Raw genomic sequence first — 23,825 nt, 5'->3', positions numbered from 1 at the left:
GATAATGTAATACTTCTCACGCGTTTGTAGTCATGTTTGCCTTTTTTTAAAGAATTCAAAATTTTATCTGCGAATGTAATAAATATTAGTTTATAGCGCAATCATCATCATATTCATCATCACCTCATTGGCTCATTCTCATCCATACCATGATCATCATTGTTATATGCTGTTTTATGTATATTAGATTTGTTTTTATTTTATCATTAAAATTGTTATATTGATTGTTAGCTAAAAATTAACTTAATGTGTAATACTGTAACATAACCTAACCTTTGTTTAGTGCTAATTAACAATCAGCTAAATTTGTTTACACTACAGTTTTTATTTTTAAATTTAAAATAAATTAAAAAAAGCTAAGCTAAGCTACTATATCTAAATTTAAATTACAATAAAATTAAAAAAAACAATACTTAACTTAGTTACTTAAGTATAAGTCTCAACTCTCAAGAAATCAGAAATCATAAATCTTAACTTTTTTAAAATTATATTGTAAATCAGTTAATTCAAAATTAAAAAATCATTGAATTCACATTATTAGTTATTTATAATTTTACTTTATATTATTTATTTTGGATTGTGTAGCCAATTATAGAGACTACTAATGGCATGCTAACTAATGGAATACTAATTAAAACTTAAGAGCATTTTTAAGATTTCTTGCCGAAGAGAAAGTGAAAAATAATAGTAGACTACATATTGTAGTTATTTGACTAGGATAAAATAAACATAAACAGATATATGACCAAAAAAATGAACAGCCGACAAAAGTTTTTACATTGAAGTTTTTCAAGTTAAATGCAAGAGTTACGGTAGAAGAACCGTAATAGTTTGAATTTTGAATGCTTGCAACACTCAGTCACAGACACACACACATGCAATATATATGCAAATTATATGCATGCTATGTGTTAGAAGAATTGATTGTAACCAAATTTTTTTGTATTATTGTGATGAAGGTTGTGCTATAATTGTGACTTGTCAGATTATGACTTGCAAGTTTTTAAAAGTCATTATAGATTATACATTTGTATTCAACTAATGTAAAACATATGTAAAACGCCCCTCTATGTAAAACTCAGCGCCTCTGAGTTTTACATAGAGGGGTGCTATATAAATTCTTCATACCATACCATACCATAAGTTTTTTGTCAGCAATCTAACTTTGAGTTTTTTTTTCATTAGAAATGCTGTCACTAAGATTGTGTTCCCATGGCAAGTGTTGATCGGAAAGAAGATATAATTCAGCCTGGATTTATCATAAGAGAAAGATGGAAAGTGGTAAGTAGGGATTGGAACAAGCTTAGTTGTGCTCTGTTTTTCAAACTCAAATTCACTGTTGCAACTTGATCATTCCCTCCGTGCTTTGTTTGTTGAAGCAACAACTTAACATACTTGTTGGATTTTAATTCAATTATAATAAATGCATAAAAACAAGTTATCAAAATTAGAATTTTTTTGAAATGTTTACACAATAAATTATACAACTAGAAAATTAAGTTTTGTCAACCTAGGGATTATTTGATTTATAAACCTCTTCATAACTTTCAGAGAAAGAAATTAGGTGGTGGTGGGTTTGGAGAGATATACGAGGCGCTGGACATGCTAACTGAGGAACAAATAGCATTGAAAGTGGAGTCTACACTTCAACAAAAGCAAGTTCTAAAGATGGAAGTTGCTGTGTTGAAAAAGTTGCAAGGTTTAATTTTGATGTTTTTGTTGGTTATTTTTTTATATATTTTATTTTAACAATTCAACAAATTAGATTGAATTTTTGTAAATTATTTCTATTTCATTTTTTTGACAAATTTAAAAAAAGATATTTCTCATTGTATACTTCTTTATTTATAGATTGATAGATTAGAAATGTTCATGACCACCCAGGAAAAGACCATGTATGCAAGTTCATAGCTTGTGGCAGAAATGACAGGTTCAACTACATTGCCATGAGTCTTCAGGGACGCAATCTTGCAGAACTTCGAAGGGCCCAGCCCAGAGCCTGCTTTACGATCTCAACCACAATTCGACTGGCTCTCCAATTGATATCAGCCATTGAAGCCATACACAGTGTTGGCTTCCTGCATAGAGACATTAAGCCTGTAAGTTCATTTATTACCATGGAGATTTTATTTATTTATGATATTATAATGGTTCTCTAATCAAATATTGAACTTGATATGAAAAGTCATTAGAAATTCTGTATCATTTTATATATTGGCATTTTGCTAATATTGCTTATGTTAATTAATAGCAGCACTTTATAAAAGACAAAACATAAAATTTAAGATATTATTTTTTCAGTCAAACTTTGCAATGGGTCGACTGATGAACACCCAGAAAACAGTGTACATGTTGGATTTTGGGTTGGCCCGTCAATGGGTGGGTAACAGTGGTGAGGTGAGGCAGCCGAGGAATGTTGTTGGGTTCAGGGGGACTGTGAGATATGCCTCCATCAGTGCACATAAAAACAAGGTACATAGGTATTTCATTCTTTAAAGTATGGTTTTGATTTTTAGTTCAATTAGTAATAAAAGTTTTTTCCCAGTGTAATATCACTGATCCTATTTTATAAAAATGCATACATTCCCACCATCATAATCTCCAAGATTAATATTTTAGAAATATCTTTGCAGGAAATGGGCAGAGTGGATGACATGTGGTCACTGTTCTACATGCTTGTGGAGTTCATCATCGGTCAGTTGCCGTGGAGGAAGATCAAAGATAAGGAGCAGGTGGGGATCATGAAAGAGAAGTATGACCACAAAAGCTTCTTGAAGTACCTGCCATCTCAATTCCACCCATTCTTGAGCCACATCACAAGCCTCAACTACTCTGATACTCCTGATTACAGTTTTCTGAGAGGTCTCATGTACCAAGGAATGAATGCTCGAGGAATCAAAGATGACGATCCGTTTGATTGGGAGAAGCAGGAGCCTGCAGCTCAAGCAGCTGAAGATGCTCCTGCTGTCTGTGCTAAAGTTAAACAAGATGGTTTTGATGTCAAAGTCAGAGAAATGTTAGATGATTCTTTTCATTTAATTTCACATTTTTCTTTGATGTTTAGCGATATACTTAAATTTTCGATGAATTTATTTTTTATTTTCTATAGATCTGGATTTGTTTCTGGTGACACAAACATAGCCAAGATGACCAGCACACCAGCCAATGGCTACAAATCTAACGGAGCCCTCGCCAGAGTCACTGAGAATGATGTTGTTGATCTGATGGATAACATTAAGATGTCTTCACCTGATGCAGAGTCTCCACGAAAATCTAAACATAAAGTTACCGATAAAAAATCAACACAACCGAAATCTCCAGAAAAAATTTTATCAAAGTCTCGAAAACCGACACATGTTGACAATGGTGCTGCCAGCAATTTTGTCATGAACAATAACAATCTTGATATTCCAGACGCCGTTATGAAGAGAAAGAGTTTTGATCTCTCAACTGAAAAATATATTGTCAAGTCGAATAATAATTCAGGACCCACAAAGGAAAAAACAGATCTGTCAAAGAACAATGAAGAGTGTATTTCGTCAGTGCAAAACTTGGTGCTCGAGGATCTGACAAATAATTGTATTGTTCAGACGGAGGACCAGGGATCAACACATGCTTTGAAACAAGCTCCTTACAGCATGTTCAGTCAGTTTGTTTCTTTTGTGGAAGACGACAAAACAGAAATTGAAGAAGATGATGGGAAGTCTAGTAAGGATAAAATCAGCAAACAACCGACTGCAAAGCATATCGTTGTGTCTGCAGATGAGACAAAGTTGCTTCTAAAGAATTGTGAAGAAGAAGTTGATCACCTTCTACCACGGCCGCTTTCATTGAATTCTCTCATGCCAGTGCAGAAGTCAAATGCCCTCATGATGAAACACATCCAGGACAAAAACAAACTTTTAAGCAAAATACAAGCTCGTGCCTTTGGCAATAAGAAGCCAGAAACAGGACCCCCCAATGAATCAACCTCCCTCAAAGATACGGCATCCGACGTTGTTAGTTCTCATTCAATTAAAAGTGAACACGTGACTAACAACCAGGACATGGTACAAACACATCAGGCCTCTCAACACAAACCGATTATATCGATCCTGGATGGACTGACCAGGAAGAAAAACAAACGAGCCGACAAAGTAATATCCAACATGCTGCCACCTGGCCAGTGTGATATTCTCCAAGTCATTAAGAATTCACCCCAGAACGTAAACAACGCCATGCAGTTTGCTGCTGCCGATGATTTGATTACGCCATGCAATGAACACGTGAACTTCAGTGAAACTGGTATGGAACTGGAAAAAGAAGTTAATAGAAGTAGTCAAACAGAATGTGTTGCAGCCTTACACACTCCGCTGAACGTTTCAGCTGGTTTTAACGAAAGATATGATGGAGGTAGGAATGCAGATGACCATCTTGAGAACCATAACAATTCATCAATCCATAATGGTACGTCTGCCGTTTCAAGCCAACAAAACGAAAACTACCATTCTCATTATGCTAAAATCCTCTGGCTTGAACAGTCCCATTTTTCAAAATCAAATGAAAATGAAAAACAAGATATGACCTCAAATTGCAATACTAACTCCACAAGATATTTTACTTCCACTAATACCAACCAGAGAACTCTGATGGAAAATTTAGAGAAAGTTCGACAGCACATATACAACGACTTTAACAACCTCAATAGTTTAAAACAAAACATTCACAATGCTGACAGCCAGGTGCCTCATGTACCATCAAGTAGATTCAAAGTGGACGTCAGCCAGGAAAGTAACTCAAGCATCCCACCGTACAACATGCTACCAAGGTGCAACTTTCTCTCTTATAATAACAATGACAGTTTGGAATCGACATTAACGATGAAAAAGAATAAATATTTCAACGTCAACAAACAGCTGGTTGTTGAAAGGAGTAACAAAATCAAATCCATCTTCTCAAATGGACATTTTTCAAAATTTTACAATAAAGACTTATCTTCAAACAACCCTACAAAGCATCTCAACAACATTGGCAGATCACATGAAATCATTGGAAGCACACTACGAAGCAGTTACTTTGCAAAATGTCCTGAGGACAAAAATTTGAAACCTAGCCTCTCATTTCAATCTTTAAATCAGCAGACAACGACGGCATTGAACGTGGTCGACGCAAATAACATCATCAGCAATGATCATGTCCAAGCTAAGATTGATGACAAGTTACCAGCAGCAAGCATTCCATTGCACCACCCACAACCTCACAATTCAACTGGCCACATAAGCGACACATCTAAACTTCTCTCGTCACCCAATCCCAACTTATTCTCTGCAGTGACTGCACCATCGGGTACCCAAGCACCGTCTGTAGCTGTAAATTCTTCCTATTTCACTTCCTATGCTTCCACATTACCGATGCCTAACCACAACAACAACAACAACAGCAACAACAATAGCAGCAGTAGCAACAACAACAACAACAGCAGCAGCAGCAACAACAACAACAGAAAAAACGGCAACAACAAAAACAACAGCAGTAGTATGTCATCATCACAAAAAGTTCATCGTATCTTACCTAAGCCACCGACATCAACCAACAACAACATCAACGACTGTGACAACGGTATTAACAACAACAACGTTAATAATACTAATAATAATTACAACAACAACAATATTAAAAACAACAACAGTAATAATAATAGCAACAATAATATTAATAATAGCAATACCATGTCAAACATTAACAAGTCAGTTTGTTAATTTATTTTTGAACGTTTGTAAGAATTCATTCAGAATGATTGCTTGTAAAAATTAGATTCAAATAAAAAGTTTATTTACATTAATTTTTTGTCTAAATTTCATTTTCATGCAACAAAATATTTGATGAATTTGATAACAAAAAATGATTTTAATGTGATTCATTTTGTGAAATTTAAGTAATAAGTGTATTGACACCAGTGTTACAGTTAAATAATTATTTCTCAGATTCAGAAGATTTCGACCAATGGTGAACTTTTTCCGGTCACAAGCCCCTCCCCCTAGCGAATGAGCTCAATTTATATTTATAATTTTTTGCTTATGTCATATTATTCACCTGTGTTTTATTTATTTCTTAGTAATAATAGTTATTCACATTTATGTCAAATTTATTTTCAATTGTTTTATATCAAATACTTGTTTGTTATTTTGTGTTTCAGTCAATTTGAAAATATTCTAGCAAAACTTTCAATCTGTTTTTCAATGGATTTAATAATTGTATATTAAATAATTTATATGACTTTCAATATTCTTAATGAATTGTATTAAAAATTCTTGTCATTACATTACGCTGTTACTGTTGCATCATCGTTCGTGTACTACGTTAATGCATGTATGCCGATTGTAGATTATCTCATTAAGTTAGCTGCCCATTACTATATATATATATCTTTGCGTGTGTGTGTGTGTGTTGTATGTTGTGTGTGTGTGTGGGAGTGTGTATTTCCTCTTTCTTCACTTTGGTGATTCATATGCGATAATCAAATATTTATATTTATAGATGTATTATTGTTGATGATTTAAACACAGAAGCACACACGTTTTATTGTTTTTTTTTAATTTTCAATTGAATAATTAACTAATTGATTGTTTGCATAATTAATTAATTAATTCTTTTATGACCGTAGTACTTTATCTAATCAATATTTGTTTCATTGAAACGAATGCAATCAATTTAATGTATTAATTGTGGTCAACTAAAGTTTCTATTTTCATAAACCTATTTTCATCAAATGTATTTTATACTATGGTATTATAGTCCTAAATATTTTTTATAGTGTATTTGCCGCCACATTTAATAGTTTAGCCATTTCATATTATCTGGTACCGTTCTTGTATCTATCCATCCATCGCATATCTATCTTTTATTATTATTTAGTAAATCTCGAGTCGAATTTGTTTTCATGTGGTTCTTCTTGAACAACATGACAGTAAACCTACCAATGTGAGTTAGCGATTGTAATATAAAAATACCAGTGTACATTATGAATCTGCTCTTTCATGCTGAATATCAATTGACATTAACAACAAATCACACAACGCGCTATATATTAATGATAGACTTCCTTCTTGTATGATCTCTTCAAAGCCAAAATGTCCACTCAACAAAATTATCTGTTTCATTGATTAATTATACTGTATGATAATTTGCTTTTGTTTCAGCGAAAAACTGTTTCATAGATATTTTTTAACGATTTAATTGAACGCCTGTTTTATAATACGTATTTTATATTTACGTTAGTCCTATATACCGATACAATTGTACATATTAGTGCTATATAAGCATTGAAAATATTTAAATGACTCGAGTCGTATGGTTAATATTATGATAGCTTAGTGATATTGAATTTTATTTTGTTGATAATTTCAACTGAAATCATCCACGTATTCTCATTAGGTAGTCGTGTTAATATTATAACGATAGGAATTTATAATTTGACGCAAAAATTTATATACTAAATATCTGCGGTCTGAATTGGATTTTCATTCAGTTTATGTCTGCGTGTAAGTGCTCTATATATTTTTCGTTTAATTTTTGTCTGGTGTGAAGGTTTATATTTATGAATTTATTTTAAACTTCCTGAGTGTTTGAAATTATTCTTGGAATTTTTTCTTGATTTTACAATATATTTTATTTATAGATTGTTTTGGATTACTGGTACCTTTTTTTTTATTAAATTTTAAACATTTAAATTTCCCGAATAAGCTTTCAATTGTTACGAGGTAAAACTTTTTCTTGATATAATTTCAAGTTTGAAATGGTCTTTCATAACTTCTTAACACCATTCATTGATTGAACGTGTGCATGCAACTAACAAACAGCCAAGAGAACACGTAAAACATCACGACAAAAAATTTCTTCTTCTCTCTATGTGTATAATAATAACTATTTATTTATTTATTCGTGTCAATCAAATGACATTCAGTTCATTTGAATAATCAAGAAAGGACGACAAAGATAACAAAATCAATAAAAGGATTAATAATTGAAAAGTAATATTAGGTTACCACAAATTATAATTAATAAATTAATTAATACCAGATTAAATTTACAAAAAACATGACACTTGGTCGTACAATTTTATTCATTTATAAATACCTGTGTCGTTATAAGTGTATGTACGTGTGAGAAGTAGAATATATTAACAAATCAATCATGGGCACAGGACGATATCATCATACATGGTAGTTTAGTTAGTAACTAGACGAATTATTTATCGATTGAATGAATGGACATATTTTGCCAACATAAATATGGCAAATATAAAACTCTGAAATAACTTCCAAAGATTATTTTAAAAACACTTGTTATTTGTGATAAAATGCCTTATTAAAATTTTCGCTAGGGTTAATTTTAATAAGGCATTTTATCACAAATAACAATCCATTAGATGGCCGTAAAAGACTTCAAAATTCAAGCAGATCAATTCAGAGTCTATTGATTATTATATAATCAATAGACTTATATAACTGTAAATATAATTATATAGAATTATATTTATATAACTTATAAATAAAATTATATAGAATTATATTTATATAACTTATAAATATAATTATATAGAATTATATAACCAACTCACGCACGAAATAACAACCAGTAAAATGTAACAAGCACATGATGACTTAATTATGACAGGTGCATATACTACTCGTTGATAAATATCTAATAGACTCTATTCAACACGCGGACCTACGCTGATAGTTAAAAAATAGTATATAAACGTTTCTGTTTGCCAAACGAACCGTAAAGAATGAAAACAGTTCGCTCGTAATACCATCTATTTGGTAAATTTTTAAAAATATTTCAAACCAGATACATAATATGAGAGAAATTTCATAGATTTAGATTAGTTTATACATCTACAGGATATAAAATGACCAATTAGCATTGCAGCTATAAATAAATAAATTATGATAATGGAAAATAAATAAACATAGGGTAATGTAAGGACCTTGATTACTTTATTAATATATATTATACATCGCAATATCATTTGACGCAACGTAATATGAACAGATAAATAAATAAAATAAATACATAGATAAAAATGTATCACAAGGCGTGAAGAAGGAAGGTGGGAATAGAAACGGTGGAAAATAATTAACGTAGCATCGCCACGTTTCATTCCAAACTCCACATAATAAATACATACATTACGATGTTATTATATGTAGCATTATATCACATACATTATCATGTCATATTTAATCATTGTGTCACACATATTCAACATATCATTGCATCACATCGATATGATGTCATGTAAAACATACTATTATATCACAGACCACTACCACACCACATCATCTCCAGACAGAGTGAAGGATATATTGATCCAGACTTATCAGAATGAAATTAAAAAATAAATAAAACGAAATCTACAACAGGCAAAATCTCCAAAAACCACAAATATATACACCTTATAAAAAAAATAATTGAATAATTTCGCCGCAATCAAATGAATTCCTAAAATCAAAAACTTTCAACACTTCATCCAGCCAAATGAATGAGCGCCAACGAAGTTTAATCACTCAAAAACAATGCATGCACGCAAGCGACAGCAATGAAAATATATTAATAAACATTTATCCACAGTTATTCGGCTGATATAAAAGGCAGACGATGCGAGATCAAATAGAATATAAAACAATCTTTTTTTTATTTACATACTGAGTGAAATATTTATAGTTTTCTTTTCATAATGCGCTGTCTTTAACAGAAATTGAAACACGCATTCACGTTACGTTTCGAACAAGTGGGCGCGTGATGGTTAAAATTAAATAATTTGAACTTCACGTAATTTATGTGATTAATACTTTCACAGTAACAAGAAATGAACGCTGAACCTAGAAACAAGCAAGTACTAAAAGGACAAAAAGTTATAACATAAGAAGCAGCACAACATGCAGATATTTCATCATTAGCAAAAAATTCTATCTCTAACAATATGAAACAGCAATTAACAATTAACAAACTAGAGCAAAATTAACTTCAAACTTTTCAAACTTAAGAAAAATGAAACGCAAAAACGTATAGAACAACACGTAAGCATAATATAAAAATATCTCTAACGTTACCAATACAAATTACTATCTTCATCACATTTGAATGCATGCTGCCCAGACAGATTATGCTATTTTACTATTTTATACACTAGATATAACACCGCAAACTACCATCTTAACAAGGCATATACTTTTTTTATTTAAAAATATTATGTATCTCTAAGGCAAAGTACAAACAAATTAATTAAAAATTAAACAATGCACTGTTACTTCAATGGACACGACGATGTCAATCAAGAAACGCTAGGCATCTAGGGTTAGTGAACGAAACATTAATGATAGTTAACAATGACGACGATAATGATGAACATAACTAGAAAATCTCAACGAAGATGTTAATGATGATGTGATGGTGGATATGAAGATACTGAAGTTAACTAGATGATATATGTTTAATCTGATACTGGTACACTTCAACTGTTCTTCCTTGCTAAAAATAAATTTAACGTAAATTTTATCACAAAATAAATGAAAAAAAAATGAAGAAAAAAGGACGGAAAAATAAAATATTTACATCACGTCTCCGACATCTACTTGGCATGGGACCAGAGATATTTGTTGTTGAGTTTTTTAAATATGAGAGATCTACTCAATGATGATGGTGATGAAGAAGAAGAGGATGATGTTGTCGATGAAGAAGCTTTCAGTGGGAAGAATGATGAAGTCAGTGATGAGTGAATGATCGAGGTTGAGCCTCTGAGAGGGTATTCTGTGGAATAATTCATGTCAGAATTAGTTAGTAAGTAATTCACGAAATAATTCATTTAAAGTTATATGTTGTAGCTTTTAGTATGTTACTAGCTTCAAGAACCAATATCGCAACCTTCAAATGATTTATCAATTTCGAAGCAGTATTCACTCATTTATCCCTTCCATCATTCATTCATTATCAATCAATCAATCAATCAATCAATCAATCAATCAATCAATCAATCAATCAATCAATCAATCAATCAATCAATCAATCGATCAATCAATCAATCAATTAATCAATCAATTAATCAATCAATCAATCAATCAATGAACCAACCAACCTTCTGATCCGGACAGAACGTACAGTCCATACTCTTGCGAGTTGGCCAGTTGAAGTCTGTAGGACATCATGTTGCCTGAAGTGATGTTGTGTGTATTTTTTATGTTTGTGTGCGTGTTTGTGTGTTTGTTTGCCTGTTTGTTTGTGTGTGTACAAATATTGTTTTCATACTAGTTAAAACAACACAACAACACAACTCACACAACACAAAAGAAAGCAAGCCAACACAACAAACAGACAAGACAAACAAAACCGAAGCAGAACAACAAAACAAGACATGACCAACACTAACATATATCATGGGCGGTGGTGTTTTCATTGACGGGCAGGCACCACTTTGTGAGGCTGGACGTCCTGTCGTCCAGCATGTGCACTGTCACGAACTCTCCCATCAACCAGTCTGTTTCCAAGTATTTGTTCGAGATGTACTCACTGGCATCATTGCCGCCAGCATTGTCATCATTCTGGCCGGCATATGCAGTTTCGCTAGCGTTACTGTCGTTGTTGCCCCCATTAGTGACTATGTTGTTGTTGACGTTGTTGTTGATGTCATTATTGACATTATTGTTGTTGCTGCTGTTGTTGGTGTTACTAGTGGAATGTGTGGACCAGTACTTCTTGACGATGTTGATGGCGGAGATGAAGACGTTGAGAAAGAAAGTGGTTTGCCCTGTGAACAATTTCTTCTGAAGAAGTCTTGAGATGTAATCGGCCTCTATCTCAGCTCTCGTAAAGTTACATTGGATGATTATGTAACTGAGGCAGAAGCTGAACTCTGTAGAACGATAGGTAGGTGCAAATTTTCATTCATATTTGTAAATGATGCATTAGTGCTATCATTAATTTAAGAATAAATTAACTACCAATAAACGCAATTTGGCTACATAAACGGTGTGATAGTAAAATAAATTAGTCAGTCTAGAAATTCAAGAAGTCTGACTAAAATGAGGGTTCATTATAAAATAGATCATTTCATTCTCAAAGTAAAATAGCTAAAAGAAAACTACATTCACACAAAAACAGCTGTTCAAAAACAATTATAATGATTAACTAACTATCTAGCCAACAACAATAATGAAGATGACAAATGCTAAGAAGTCGGTGCCATTAAATAAGATCTATTTCTTGTAACAAACAATTAACTGACAACTCATATTAAATATTATCCCACCTTAATTCGAATTAGTAGCAATAAACATTGTTGCAAAACTTACATAATAATATTACCATGAACATTATTATAAAAAGATTAACACACCAACCGACAACCATTAAATGATGAGATGATTGCAAGGAATCCAAGAAATGTGTGGACACCTGTTACATAAATCAATACAACTGATCATTAAGCTTTAAAAAACTAATTATTTTTACACAGAAAAAAAATTGTAATATAGTTTTTTAATCCGTCTTAATTATTTCTCTAAGATATCAAGAACACACACACACACACACACACACACACACACACACACACACATTCACAAACACACACACACACACACAACCCACACGGCGCATGTGAATACGCGTCAACCAAAGCGCCATACACATTGCATGTGATAGATAAATAAGGGATCTTTTTGCATTCAAACCTGGTCACTGCAACGGCAGAAACAGACGCCTTAACCTTTGCACCAAATTCCCGCCAACTATTTTACACACTTATTAAATAATTCATTACAATTAATTTTTTTATTGAATTAATACAGTTGCAGTATCACTTTTTTACTCACCTGCTCTTCAAGGTACATCAATGCCTCAATTAGCAGCTGAACTTTATCATTTGGCGAATAGGTGAAGTTCATGTTAACAAAGTGATCCCTGCACCAACACGTTGATGAATTGAGTAGAACAACCAGTTGGGGCTGTTGTTTGAGTGGTGAGTGTTCAAGAGTGAGAATGAGTGCCTCTACGTTTAAATTATTTACCAATATGAAAGAATTCATTGATATCTAAATTTAGAGAAAGATATTTAGAAGTAACAAAAAAATAAACATAACAGAAAACATATAAAGAAGGATATAGACAAAAAAAAAGAAAGTGAGTACAAACAGCAACAAAAAACTATTAAAAAAATAAATAAATAAAAAGATAGGCCAATAAACAGATAAATAAACAGACAGCCAGCCAAATAAACAGAGAGAAAGATAGACTAGCGACGAGACTAAGAAACAAACTTTGAAATGGAGAAGTTGAATATTATCAGATGCTTTCTCAATAGCGTCACTCAACTTCATCTGTTTCGTTCCATTTGAGATCATGTTGTTGTTGTTGTTATTGTTGTTGCTGGAAGTGAAGTTTTGTTGTTCCATAGCATGGCAATTTAAACTGGTTATTGTTAAAATAAAAAATTATTAAAAAAATGAAAAAATAAAAAATAAATTTATATTAATTACGAAAATATTACAAGCAAAGCAAAGAAACTAAACTAAACTAAACTAACTAACTAACAACAACAACAACAAAAACAACAACGAAGATGCAACTAACCTATAATAATAAGTGTTGTAGAGCAGTTTGATATGTTTGTGCAGTGGCTTGAGTATGCACTGTAGCAATGATCTTTCGTATATCGAATCCATGTTCACTATCTCCTCTGACCTCATCTGAAAGTGGTGAATGGTTTCTTTTGCTATCAGCTTGAGTTAATAAGTAAACATTATCAAGGTGTTCTTTGGTACTGTTCTAATAAATACAGGTCGTCTTCTTAATATACGTTGAAAATAAAATTAAAATATGTGGTGTGTTTAATATACTCAGGAATTTTTGGAAAAGAAAAAACGCATTTAAACAAAAATGAGTTAATCGGAAAAATTAATCGAATATGGAATTAAACGAGCATTGAAAAAAAGTAATTTCAAGAAGATAAACAACAGCTAAACAACATAAACGACCACCAAACAACTTCAACGACAATCAGATAACTTAACCAAACAACCAAGCTACATAAAGAGTGGGTTAGTTACTCACCTCATTCCTTTCATTCTCAATGATCTTCCATATGTTAGCCTCTTTGTAGTTCTTCAAGTAGTTCATCATCCCGTCCATGAATTGTCGTACCTGGAGAAGTAGGTAGGTAGGTAGGTAGGTAGGTAGGTAGGTAAGTAGGTAGGTAGGTAGGTAAGAAAACATAACTATCATAAACGGTAGCAATAACAACTGACATGAAAAAAATAAAATTTGCCAACATGAATGATAATAACACCGGCAACTAACATGAATAGCCACAGTGACAGGATTGATTTCCTTGCCTGCCAGTGTACACTGAATGAATTCTGTACATATCTGACCAAAAAATGTTGACTGCTCCGTCGAGGTCCTGCAATATTGTGTACATATATGTAAATTTGTGTACAGTTATGTATATGTGTATAAGTGTGTACAGTGGATTATATTTACATCATACGCATTCACTTTGTATTTGTGAAACGTATACATATGTGCAAATATTTTTTTGTTTTCTCGGGTGAGATAAATGACCCAATTTCACACAATGTTCAATATCAATGATAATAGCGTAACAATACTATCAAAAGATACATATCCACCACAATTAATAAACCAGCAAACAAACAAACAAACAAACAGACCACCAAAATAACCAGAATCGACAAATTAAAAAGCAAGACAAACTTGATGATTCCTTCTGATATGTGGGAGACATGTGAGTTGACATCCACGCTGTTGTCCACGTTGTACGTGCCTGTGAGTGTTGTAGCGGATGTGATGAAGATGATGCCAATACAATGAAGATGACAGTAACAATGACAGTTTCGATGAAAAAGATGAGGACAGCATTATGACAATCCAACTTTCCCAACTCAACACCCAGATAGAAAAACAACAACAAAAATAGAAATGAATTAAAAGCTACAAAGTGAGGACATACAATAAGACGAATTTAAGGCAACAAACGAATTAATAAATATGTGGGTGTAAATAAGATGAGATGAATTAAAAATAATAACAATGAAGCAATTAAACAAGCAAACAACCTCAAACTAAAAACTGTTTGTTTCTTTATTACTAATTAAATAAAAGTGAACATTCATAAAGAAACAGCTGTGTCCGTGCCTGCACGTGTGCGTGAGTCTGTATGCATGTCTTTGTATGCGTGCCTGTACGTCTAGTTTAGCCGCAAAATATTACCATTGATTATAATGCCATAGTGTGATTTGCATTTACACATAACAAACAGTAATGAGGAAATGTTTCAAATTAATAGGATGAATGAATGAATGCATAATTAACCAGGCAACATTTGATTGGGCCAAGGGAGATGGCTGGAAATGATGAATAAACACAATTAACTGAAAACACAAAAAGATTAAACTAACCAAAATGAACGCTGTTGATGTTGTTCAGGTAGTTGTTGTTGTTGATGATGTTGTTGTAACTAGTATTTGCTTCCATCACTGAGCTGTTTCGTCTCAACTTGATGTGGTTGCTATTACCATTGAAGCTGCCTTTACTGATTAAGTAATTTTTGAAATTGTTACCATTTTTAATGTTGGTGACATCAACATTTTGTTGTTGCTGTTGTTGGTGATAAAGGGGTAGCTGCAATCTGAGCCGTTGATCAACTGAACCATGAAGGCTGAAGGTGTGAAAAAGCTGTTGCAGTTGTTTTGGATGGTGTGGAGATTGTTGACAGTGTTGATGTAGAGCTGAAGTTTCATCTGGCAGCTGTTGATTTTGTTGTTGCAGTTTTTGATCATGTGCCATAGTTTTGTTGAATTTACTTTCCAGATTCTCCAGCCGATGATAATTTATTTCTGAGAAACGATTATTCTTTATGTTGTAGTTGTGACTGCTGTTAGTTCTAAGATCCGCCAAAGCTGACAGGTAAGCATCATGCCTCCTCTTGTCCTCCAAGTCTGTCTCTGTCTCGTGATTCGCATTTGGGGTACGAGTGTTTTTACTATTCAAATAACTTAATTTGTCATCATAAGTGCATTTTGTTAACCTATTATTAATATAGTTATCAATGTTGTTGTTGTTGTTATTGATGCTTATGTTGCCGTTGGGATTGTTAACATGACCATTTGCTAGCTTAATACTGCTGTCACTATTGGCAATTGTAGTGTTGCTATTGTCACAAACTGAAGTAACATCCTGATAATGAGGCTCAGAAATGATATCAACCTCACTTATAACAGGTGGAGATGAAAATGTGTATGCAGGTTTGTTTGGTAAAATCATCTGGGTGCCGTTGTTAATACTGGGAGCTGGTCGGCATGTGTTGGAGTTTTTTCTTAATAATGGCGTTGTCTTAACGTTGTTTTTTGATGTAAATTTTTTTTCAGCACTTGAAACAAGGTTGTGGTTGTAACTATTATTTTTAACTTCATTGTGGTGATCCTGTTGGTGCTGGTACTTCATAGAAAGACTATTTGTTTTGTGAACATTCACCCAATTTGCATGGCATTTATCTACCACTTCTATGTAAACATCGTCAGAAATGTTATCATCATCTACATTCTTGTCAAAATTATGATCAGTTGCATTACTCCGAGTGCCATTATTACAATCTAAATTTTTATTATACCCTCTAGACCAATCAGCAGTACAGTTAACATCAGCATTGATGTTACGAGCAACCACAAGTTCACACTGAACTGACTGAAGTGATTGTTCAGCTGCATCCTTCTTGCCCTTGCATACAAGCCCATTAGCTGCCTCTACAGAAATGTCATCAAGGCTCGAGAAAAAGACATTTTTGTCTGAGATGTTGAGAGGCGGGTGGAACTTTGGAGATGGAGTCACGTCACAGGGTATTTTGTAATTTGTGCTCACTTTCAAAAAGCCATTCTCGACTTTGTTTGAAAGGCTTGTGTTGTTTGAGCTCAGCAGCTTCTTATTAAGAGTTGTGTTGTTTGAGCTCACAGTTTTGCTTGAGTAGCTACTTGATGCTTTACTCCTTTGAGCAACTGCTTCTAAGTATTTTCTGAGATTATCATCTGAGTCTTCACATGGTTCAGCATATATAGGACTCGGATCATTTCCTATTTCAGGAATGCTTAGGAGATTACTTGGTAGTGGGTTGATGAGTTTATCGAGAGTGTCTGGATTTGATTGTGAGGCAGATAAGCCATTGAGACGGTTGGCAAGCTGAAGGCTGTTGAATGGCATGTGATGGGAAGAATTGTTGCTGCCCATGGATACCACTCTGCATATATTGCAGTTTCTGTTGTTGTTGGTGGTGCTGACCATATTGGATGATGCTCTTTGAGTGTGTGCTTGATACATATCACGGCTTGTGTGTCTTGATGATGTGTTTGACGACGACGACGATAATGTCTGTTGGGTCACGTGTGCATTTGGATTGTTCATCAGGGAGAGGAATGGGGATGAAGCTGATGTTAATTGGTCATGCTGGCTCCTCAGCTTGTACTTCTTCAAGTTGATAATGCAGTTGTTGCTGTTGTTTATGCTGTTGTTGATGCTGTTGATGCGAGCCAGTGAGCCTATGTTGTCGTAGATTGTTTCATTGGCATAGACATTATTGAAGTTAATTTTGTTGTTAGCAGCATGATCATTGAAATCTTTATTCGAGCGTTGGAAATTTTCATAACTGGAACCACAAGATCCTCTAAATAAAATTTTGCTATGCGGGTCTTCAACTGACTTGTATGAAAATGAATAATCAAGGGACGATGTGTTAGACTGATGTAATTGCTTATGTTGGCAATGATATAATTGTTGTTGAAGCTGATTTTGTTGAAGCTGATGCTGTTGAAGCTGAGGTTGCTGAAGCTGAGATTGTTGATGCTGTTGCACAAACATTTGCCCATGTTGTTGCTGTTGGTGATATTTTTGCTGTTGTTGATAATGTTGTTGATGACAATGAAGTAGTTTTTGTTGATTTTGTTGATAAGATGTTGCTCCACATTTACCAACAATCATCTCAATTTCTTGTTCTGTCTCAGCTGCTTGAATGGCAGGTGGTAGGTGAAGTTGCTTCAAGCCACAGCTTAAACATCTGCAAGTTTGTGGGCGTGGAACAAAATTTTAATGGTATCATTTTCATGCAGACATGAATAAAGGTAACAAAATGTTTATAATGTTTGACTTAAAGTTAAAAAATAATTAAAAGAAATATGTACACATTGACAGTTTAGTTTAAACTTTAGCAAACACATACAATATTAAATGGAACAAAACTTGAAAGTTCTAACCAAATATTGTGAGAGTTTGAACAACATTATAACAATTTCTAAATGTTCAAAAATGTTCATATTCATAGTACAGTTTTATAGCAAATTAAAAAAATTAACAGGCGAAAGAAGATTGGTTGATTGATCAATCAATCATCAATCAATCAATTGATTGATTGATTGAAAGATAGGGAGAGAGAAATATAGAAAGAAGAAAAAAAGAAAGAGTTACAGAAAAATGATAAAATGTGTTGATTCTTCGAAAAAGAGTTTGACTGAGGTAGTAATAATTAGAATTAAATTTGAGCTATTCAGAATTCATTATAAACTAAAACTACATAAAATATTTAGAATGATCAAAATAGATAATATTTACTAAAAATAATAAATCCCAAAATATTATACAAAAGTGTATTTATGTGAGTATTTATGAACAGAAATATAATTGAAAGCATGCTTTTTGATGTAATGCGAAAGAAGAGTGTGTGACACAACAGCAGAAACTTATGCCAGAAAGAGCTAACAAGAATGCACCAAACATGAAACAAACATATAACATAAGGTCTACAACTTCATAGCAGCAAAGATAACGCTGTTAACAAAAATCAAGAATTGAACTGACGCCGGGCGGCTGGCATGAAGAACCACGAGCTGTTCAAGACTTGTAAACAAGTAACTGCAGCCGTTGAGGAAGTAGTAGCCATCTCTTTCATCCACTTTGATGCTTCTCATCTTGTGCGGAATGTTTCTACCACAACTGTACGACAAGACCAAGCCTGTTCTGCCGTCTTCATCTATCTTTCTTATTATGAAACTCTGTTAGCATGCATTTGTAAAAAAATATTTTTTGTTTTATTATTTATAAAAAATTAGTCTGATAACATAAAGAAAATTTAACATTACAGATTCACATTTCTGAGTTTTCTCTACAAAAATCATATTATATTTTATATGAACTTATACACATATATGTATGTATGTATGTATGTGTGTATGTATGCAGGTCTGTCTGTATGTATGTATGCATGTACATATGCATGCATACATGCATGTATGTATGCATGTATGTATGTATGTATGTATGTATGCATGTAAGCATGCATGTATGTATGTACGTATGTATGTAAAAATGTATGTATAAATATGCACACATATAAAGATATGATTACATTTTAAACAATTTTTGTATTAATTTCTAAATCTTAATGATGTTTATGATATTATTATAAACCAATTAACTTACATGCAGCATAACCTAGCAGTCACTACAAGATAGTGTACACATAACATAGCAAACAATTAACCAAGATTTCAATTACATAACCTCAACCTCCCATATCTATTCAATTTATCAGCATAATTATTTATTTATTTAACATGGAATTACATCAGCTGACAAGATTTTTCAGCAACCCTATTAAGAAAGTAACAATATTAACAGATAACGACAATAGTAACAACTACCATTGCAACAACATAATATAACAATAAGAGAAACAACAACAGAATCATTTCTGTTGCTGTTTCTAAGAATCTGTCAAAATCTAACCCCTTCATTTTGCTTCTGCAATGTCATCAGACTGTTTCCTCGACCATAGTTTAGCTTGTACCAAAGTTGCTTTGATAAATTTACTTTTGTTTCCAATGTCAAACATGGGTTGTGTTTTCTGAATGTACTCAAATCTTCTGACTTCTGTTTGGAAAAATGTGAAATAATATATTAAGAATAACTGATTCAATCAGTTATTACCTTTTCAATAATTGAACAAAATGTTAAAAAGTATGCTTACATATTGTTCAAACCAAACTAGATTATTATTTATTTATTTCAGTTTTAAACAAAACTATGGTGAAGATCACACAAATCATAAAAGTAGTTTATAAAAAAAAACAATACTAACTGATGGTGTTTGAGACCTGTGTGATTGTGAAATGCTATCTTCAATATCCATTGATATTAAATCAAAAACCTGATTGAAGAAATTTAAATTTAAAACATTCATCTATTTTGTAGAAAATTTTAGCAAGTTTCATTTTCTTAAGTACCTACTAAAAGTAGGACTGGAAGTATTAATTATAATGATAAATATCAACTCAGTCAAAATCAGTTATGATAACATATACATATGCGTGTATTGTATATATTATGTATACCTGTATAGTATTTACATATAAACAAGATAAGCCCTACTATATAACTATCTTTAGGTATATTATAGCTATAGGTCTATCTTGACTACCTTGATATCATAAATATTAATAATCTCAGGCTAGTTAAGGTCAATGATCTAAATAAAGTTTGTAGGAAATTCCATTTTTGTATTTATTTCATATGCATGTCTAATATTATAATTATAAAAATGTTTAAATTAGTATTCTGCAATGTTGTCAGACAAATAAAATATCTTTTGCAAGAGCCCTAGGCACTTATATGATGCTTAATGAATATTAAAACAGGAGGTAACACAAAAAAAAAGTTTTATACAAATTTTGAATCAATACGCGAAAATGAATCATACGCCTTATTAGTACACAGTCTCTTTTGCTATAAATAGCTCAAATTAATTCATTTGTAATTAGTAAGAAATTAACAACATTCATGAAAATTATGAAAAAGCAAATAAATATTAAAATTGTTTAATTAATGAGTTTCTTAACTTTTAATTTTAAAACTCAAAAATAGATAAATTAAATAAACAATTTTATACAAAATTTAGGAATAAAAAATTCTAACCTTTAAAACGTCATCTATCTGATCCATCTTCACATTACTCATCAGCTGTTAACTTGTTGTCTTGCATAAGATAAGCTATCCTAGAGATAAGCAGTAATGAGCATAGCATAAAGATAAAGTTAATGCTAAAGTTAATCTGTTATTAATAATAACAATAATAACTTATTATTAATGAAATGAGAACAATTAATATTAATAATAACTGAAGATTAGCCTGGCTAGCTCAACCTCCTACTTAAAGCCTACCTACTCACCAGGACCAATTCATTAATAATAATAAATTAATAATAAAAAAAATAATAAAATAATTTAATATGTGATGTGGTATATTAAAAAAACATATAACACTAGCAATACTCTGCAATAAGCAATACCAACCAAAGCTCTAAAAACATGGAATAGAACACTAACAATTAATTTGCTCATTTATTTATTATATTTATTTATTTAATAAAAAAATTAAGTAAAATTATTATTGATTTAAAAAAATTAAAATATAAAAAAAATATATCAAATCCAAAATCTCTAAAGCTAACCAGCCTAAACGTGTTGTAATGTAAAGAAACAAACAATAAACCAGCAATACGAAATATTTACAAATATATATTTATAAGATATTTATATATTTATATATACATTTATATATATATTACAAAAATCGTAAAAAACGAAGGGCAAGCCTGGAATCCGTGGCTTTCCTAGAAAGAAAAAAAAATTAGTCGTTCGTTCGTTTGTACACACGCGCCGTACTACTAATTAGAAAAAAATGCAAACAAACAACCGTGCACGTTACCGAAGCAATTGGTCAACAGTGATGCTACATAAACTATTCTTTACGGTTTCTTCATTGATTACCTACAATTGATCAACTTTGTGTTCATAAATATTTTTGGCAAATAAAGTAAATTCAATTTTGTAAAAATTTTATTGGAAAAGGCTTATTTATGGACTTATATTATAATAAGTCATATAAGTAAAATTTTTACATAATTTCTTATCATAATGAAATGAACGCAATAATATGATCATTCAGTAGCGAACTGTTATAAAAAAAAAACTAACGTTTATAGATTTATATAAAGAATACAAAAACCTGTCTCCACAATTCATGGAGGAGCATTGTATTACACATCGGAATTGAAATGAGACCTTGACCTAGACAAGGGCTTGTGGCGCAATAAATAACGCGTCTGACTACGGATCAGAAGATTCCAGTTTCGACTCCTGGCAAGCGCAAATTTTTTAGGCAGTGTGATGGCCTAGTTGTTAAGGTCGCATGGTGCTGTTTCGCAGTGCCGAGTTCGATTTGGTTTTGACAAAAAGATCACCGCCTGGCTATCACATGCTTCGTTTGGATGCGTTGTTTAGCATGTATTCGTATACGATGCTGCTGATTCCTCTGAACCTAGGAAGGATGTAAAAGACCTTAAACTATATATATAGAAAATAACATTGTTATTATAACATTATATATAGATGGAACAGATATATCTAAAATATAACATTATTTTAATAATATGTATATATATATATATATATATATATATATGCCTTTAACCTTGCGTTCAAGTTAAGTCATACCATTCTATTTCTCGCTCTCACCGATAGACTGAACTTAAACTGCTTGGATCTCAATGCACCAATTATGTTGTCACAATTATATCGTTTCATACTCTTAAATAAATTTGATGTTCCATTTTTTTACTTAAATTTTATTCAGTAGTTTCAAATTTACCTCATTATGCCATCAAAAAAATATTTTCACCCCTGCGAGGTAACAAAAAACAATGCAATATTTGTACAACAGCCAGACAGTGCTTGATAACAAAAATTATATTATTATCTTTCAGTATATTTCAAAACATAAATATAGAATAATCTAAATAATTTTACTAAGAAAAACATTTACATTGACTAATTGTATTTGTTTTTTGAAGTAGGCCTATCATTTTTTTTCTCTATCAGGAAATTATTTAATAAAAATTGTTGAGCGAAGGTTGAAAAATGTTTTGGCAGTCGGAATCCGCAGTCGAAGTCTAGAGTCGGAAAGTTTTCAATTAGGAATTTGATTCGTATATCGGAATAGGACAAATTTTTATCTAACACCGACATTTCTGAATTTCGAACCTTTAATCTTTGTCGTTAATATCGAAGAATGGCTATCGTCGATGTTGTGTATCCTCGTGACTATTTTTGTATTGAGTTTGGTATCGGCAATATTTCAAACGGTATTGCCAGTATTTTTAAACAAACAAAATGAAACCAATAAAACATCATTTTTTTTATTGAATTAAAACTTTTTTGACAAATTTTTCGTGTTTGGCAGGTTTGGCGGCCCATGTTTTATGTTTACTTGTTATTCGCGTTTGCTTGAAACTAATTTTTACTACATATTTATATTCCACGTTAACTAACGTTAATATTAGCAGTGTAGTTTTTCAAACAAAATAGCTAAATTATTGTCAAAAATTTTGTTTAGGTTAGTTTAAAGTGTTTTATTTTGTCGATCTCCCTTTTTTCATTTAATAATGCTGGTAAATATATTTAGTTTTTAATTTTAATTTAGTTTTTTGTTTTTGTTGGGCTGAAGAATGAATTTTTATTTTTAGCATGTTAATTGTAAATGTGTATATGTGTGTGTGTGTGTGTGTGTGTGTGTGTGTGTGTGTGTGTGTGTGTGTGTGTGAGTTAGGTTGTGTACTATGCATTTTTTTACTTTATTACTTCTTTTTGTATTATTCATTATTGCATCAAAATTATATTATTATTATATTATATTTTGTTACAAAATTAATAGAGTCAATTAATTAATT

At 32.0% G+C, this 23,825-nt stretch overlaps 2 protein-coding genes across 2 annotated transcripts; one reads left to right on the top strand and one right to left on the bottom strand.

Moving 5' to 3' along the window:
* Positions 1–1,212: 1,212 nt before the first annotated feature.
* Positions 1,213–2,927, top strand: HELRODRAFT_63336 (hypothetical protein; the record flags this gene model as incomplete). Its single annotated transcript, XM_009011372.1, has 5 exons — positions 1,213–1,281; positions 1,552–1,699; positions 1,885–2,099; positions 2,302–2,472; positions 2,634–2,927. Coding segments are annotated over 5 exons (897 nt in total), but the record flags the coding sequence as incomplete, so codon positions are not given.
* A 7,289-nt stretch (positions 2,928–10,216) lies between these two features.
* HELRODRAFT_188031 (hypothetical protein) lies at positions 10,217–21,039 on the bottom strand (the record flags this gene model as incomplete). The annotated part of the gene is made up of 16 exons (XM_009011371.1): positions 10,217–10,515; positions 10,600–10,794; positions 11,120–11,194; positions 11,411–11,893; positions 12,381–12,435; positions 12,855–12,986; positions 13,299–13,449; positions 13,612–13,727; positions 14,092–14,181; positions 14,338–14,440; positions 14,755–14,824; positions 15,459–18,103; positions 18,901–19,094; positions 19,828–19,971; positions 20,180–20,248; positions 21,013–21,039. The coding sequence occupies 15 exons, from the start codon at positions 21,037–21,039 to the stop codon at positions 10,616–10,618; spliced, it is 4,533 nt and encodes a 1,510-aa protein (XP_009009619.1). The 3' UTR covers positions 10,217–10,515; positions 10,600–10,615.
* Positions 21,040–23,825: the final 2,786 nt, after the last annotated feature.

Source organism: Helobdella robusta (genome assembly GCF_000326865.2).
Source record: "Helobdella robusta unplaced genomic scaffold HELROscaffold_1, whole genome shotgun sequence".
NCBI classification, from domain to species: domain Eukaryota; kingdom Metazoa; phylum Annelida; class Clitellata; order Rhynchobdellida; family Glossiphoniidae; genus Helobdella; species Helobdella robusta.
This window is presented reverse-complemented; position numbering and strand designations above follow the sequence as displayed.